Consider the following 4,110-nt stretch of genomic DNA (forward strand, 5'->3'; position numbering starts at 1 on the left):
CATGGATCAGCCTGTCCTGATCCCTCTGCAGAGCCTTGACCCAAACCAGTGGCTGCGACTCGTGCTGTGGCTTGGAAGGTTTGGGTTGATTTGCACAACCATCAGTTGACGAGTGATGGATCCATCCCCCTCAGACAGAGGTGATAACACCTGCAAGTGAAGCTGGAGCTTATTTCTCTGCACATTTAGAGGTGGAGAAAATAGCTTCTACCTGAGAGGCCAGTGATGTCCATCTTTGGCAGGTGCCTGGCCTTCAGCACCACCACCGTCATCCTCTGCGCCACGGGCTGGTAGGACAGGGAGACCTGCAGCTCTCCTCTGCTGATGCATTTCTGGGAGAACAAAGCAGAAAGAACTCGTTAGGACAAGGTGGGAGCACAAAGAGGTCACTAGAATTCCCTTTCCCTGAGCTCAGTGCCTAAAGAGTTGTAGATGAGACACAGAGAGCAGGGAAAACATCCCATGCTGCTCACACCACACCCATGAGATTCCTACAGGTTCTCCCCTGGAATTTCGTGTTTCCATGAGCCCAAATCTGAGGGAACCTGGTGAGAGAAGAGTGGCTGCTGCTGCTGCTGCCTTTGGGGATCTGCTGCTTCTCGGGGGTTTAGGAGCTCAAGTTGTGTTGAGTTTTGGTGGAGCTTCAATGGTTGAGCTCTTCAGGTTCCTTAGTGGGGGGCTGACAGACTTTTGGGGTTCTTTTGAATGCACAGCTGGAAAAAAGCTGAAAGCACAGCTGGAAACAAGGTAAAAGCACAGCTGGAAACAAGGTGAAAACACAGCTGGAAGAAAGTCTCTCTAATGACTTCCACGAGACCTTGTCAATGCACTGAAGGGAAACCACCAAAAGACACTGAACCAGCCACAAATACTCCCAAGAACTGAGGAAAAGCAAAGGAATTCCCAGAACTTTGGTTTGGTTTGGATTCTCTTGGGTCATTGACCAGAGACAGCTGGAAATAAAAGCACAGCTGGAAACAAGGTGAAAACACAGCTGGAAGAAAGTCTCTCTAATGACTTCCACGAGACCTTGTCAATGCACTGAAGGGAAACCACCAAAAGACACTGAACCAGCCACAAATACTCCCAAGAACTGAGGAAAAGCAAAGGAATTCCCAGAACTTTGGTTTGGTTTGGATTCTCTTGGGTCATTGACCAGAGAAAAGCACAGCTGGAAACAAGGTGAAAACACAGCTGGAAGAAAGTCTCTCTAATGACTTCCACGAGACCTTGTCAATGCACTGAAGGGAAACCACCAAAAGACACTGAACCAGCCACAAATACTCCCAAGAACTGAGGAAAAGCAAAGGAATTCCCAGAACTTTGGTTTGGTTTGGATTCTCTTGGGTCATTGACCAGAGAATCTCCTTTAAATAATGTTAGGAAAAAAAAGAACTTCACCATCTTGTAAAGCAGCAAAAACTTTCCAGATCAAACAGTGCCACTCTGGGATGGGAGGAAGAGTTTTACAGAGCCCAGCAACAATCTCCAAGACGGAATGGAACTGAAGGAGCCCAAAAGCTTTTTTTTTTCCCTAGTGGAAAAATGAGGAGGAAAAATGAAACTACATGAACCAAATCAATCTTCAGTACCTCCTCCTCCTCCTCCTGCCTGAGCTCAGTGTGTTGCTGAGGACAAAAACATCCTCCCAACTGCACCCTGGAGTGCTCATCCCTCTGTTTGGAGCACCAGGCACTGAGTGGGATTCACTCCAGTGGGATTCACTTTTTTTCCCTAGTGGAAAAATGAGGAGGAAAAATGAAACTACATGAACCAAATCAATCTTCAGTACCTCCTCCTCCTCCTCCTGCCTGAGCTCAGTGTGTTGCTGAGGACAAAAACATCCTCCCAACTGCACCCTGGAGTGCTCATCCCTCTGTTTGGAGCACCAGGCACTGAGTGGGATTCACTCCAGTGGGATTCACTCCAGTGGGATTCACTCCCGTGGGATTCATCTGAGATGGCTCCATTTGACAAACCATCTCAGACACATTTTTTTGTTCCTGACTGAGGAAACCCAGTATGGGATTCCTGGGGCTGATTTCCACCTCTGCTCCAGGCCAAGGGAATCCCATCAGGCTCCACTGACACGCTGTACAGTGATCCAGGTGTAACTAACTCCAGCTCCAACGTGGTCACTCCAGAGTTTGATCCGAGTGAGGTCTGACCTTGCAGAGGAATGTGCTCTTAGCACATCAGCTCTTGGAGATGGGAATTTGCCTTTTTTTCTTGTTTTCTTGGTACATCTGTTCTAATCATCATCGTTTCTATTGCCTCAGGAGTGACCAAAGGTCATCAACTCACCATGATCACGCAGCAGAGAGTTCAGCTCCACCCAGAGCACTCCCCAAGTACACCCAGAAAATTCTCCAACCAAACCCAGAGAACTCCTCAATTACACCCAGAGAACTCCCCAACCAAACCCAGAGAACTCTCCAACCAAACCCAGAGAACTCCTCAATTACACCCAGAGAACTCCCCAACCAAACCCAGAGAACTCTCCAACCAAACCCAGAGAACTCCTCAGCTACACCCAGAGAATTCTCCAACTACACCCAGAGAACTCCTCAACCAAACTCAGAGAATTCTCCGACCAAACCCAACCAAACCCAGAGAATTTTCCAACCAAACCCAGAAAACTCCCCAAATATACCCAGAGAACTCCTCGACCAAACCCAGAGAATTCCTCAACTACACCCAGAGAATTCTCCAGCTACACCCAGAGAACTCCTTAACCAAACCTAACCAAACCCAGAGAACTCCCCAACCAAACCCAGAGAACTCTCTAACCAAACCCAAAGAACTCTCCAACTAACCAAACCCAGAAAACTCCTCAACTACACCCAGAGAACTTCCCAACCAAACCCCCAAACCCAGTCTCTAACCAAACCCAAAGAACTCTCCAACTAACCAAACCCAGAAAACTCCTCAACTACACCCAGAGAACTTCCCAACCAAACCCACAGCCACATCCCACCAAAAACATATATGTGGGGGAAAAGAAAGAGCCTCCATGGCTAAGGATTTGCAATATTCCTGTCTATTAGACCACAGAGGCTCCCAGATCAAAACAACTGGGAACAAACACAACCCAAGGAGTCTTGTGCCACTCTACACGAAGCCACTTACTTGGATGTTCCTTTTGAGGATCTCCCTGGTGAGCTGCACCTTCCCAGTGCTCGGATCCACCCCAGCAAGGGGCACCATGACCTCCCCAATGACATCATCCCTGGAGAAGCGGTCGAAGCTGAGCACGAGGAAGTGGAGCACCAGGTCCTGCAGTTGGCTGTAGGGGATGCCATAGAAGGTGAAGGTCTCGTCGAACACAGGCTCCAGCGTCTTGCGAAGGACACGAGTCTTCACGCGGTGCCTCTTGTCGGGGAGAATGGTCATCTTGATGTAAGGGTCAGAGCTCTGCGTGTGCTCATCCATCACTGGCAGCCCATGAGCCTCCTGGATGGTGACCACCAAAGCTTTTTTGGGGAAGTTGTAGTCCACTGAGAAAGTCAGTTCACCTAACATGACGTCGTCGCCCGGAGAGGATGGAGAGGAGGTTTTACTTCCCCCTGGAGTCAGGCTTTGATCTGGGCTTAGTTCATCTCCATAATCGACTTTTATGGGGAGCTGGTCAACGTGGGGAACTGTGGTCAGCCCATCTGGAGCCTTATCAGAGCTCATTAAACCTGACTCAGCAGCATCCACCAGGAGGTTTCCCCTGGTAGCCTCCTTGGGAGAGCCATTCTTGTCCCTCCGGATCCGGTTGATTTTCTTCTTGTTGCTCAAGGTCTCGGGGTAGATACTGATTCCTTTCAGCATGTGAATGAATTTGTAAGGTGGAGTTTTGTGCTTCTTCTCTGCCTGCTGGTGACAGCATGTCCACACAAAGACCGTGACTGAGACGGACACCACCAGGACGGTAGCACCGATGAGACCTGCGACCACGGGAGAGACATCTGTGGAGGAGACAAGGCAGTCAGGACCCTCAGCTCGTGTCCCACAGGCACAGCAAACCTTCTGCAGGTCAACACAGGATCACTGCTCAAACATCTGGGCCAGGGCAATCCCAGGTACAGACCCTCAGCAAAATTCTCTGACCACACCAAGTGTGTG

At 49.5% G+C, this 4,110-nt stretch overlaps 1 protein-coding gene across 1 annotated transcript in view; it reads right to left on the bottom strand.

The window, feature by feature from the left end:
- SYT11 (synaptotagmin XI) overlaps positions 1 to 3,953 on the bottom strand; it is a gene marked incomplete at its 5' end in the record, with an annotated part of 6,884 nt that extends 2,931 nt beyond the window's left edge. The window contains 2 exons of the mRNA XM_009069275.1: positions 212 to 332; positions 3,130 to 3,953. Of these exons, the coding sequence (XP_009067523.1) occupies positions 212 to 332; positions 3,130 to 3,953 (945 nt within the window). The remainder of the gene's footprint in view (positions 1 to 211; positions 333 to 3,129) is intronic.
- Positions 3,954 to 4,110: the final 157 nt, after the last annotated feature.

The sequence above is a fragment of the Acanthisitta chloris genome, unplaced genomic scaffold (assembly GCF_000695815.1).
Source record: "Acanthisitta chloris isolate BGI_N310 unplaced genomic scaffold, ASM69581v1 scaffold21322, whole genome shotgun sequence".
NCBI lineage: Eukaryota > Metazoa > Chordata > Aves > Passeriformes > Acanthisittidae > Acanthisitta > Acanthisitta chloris.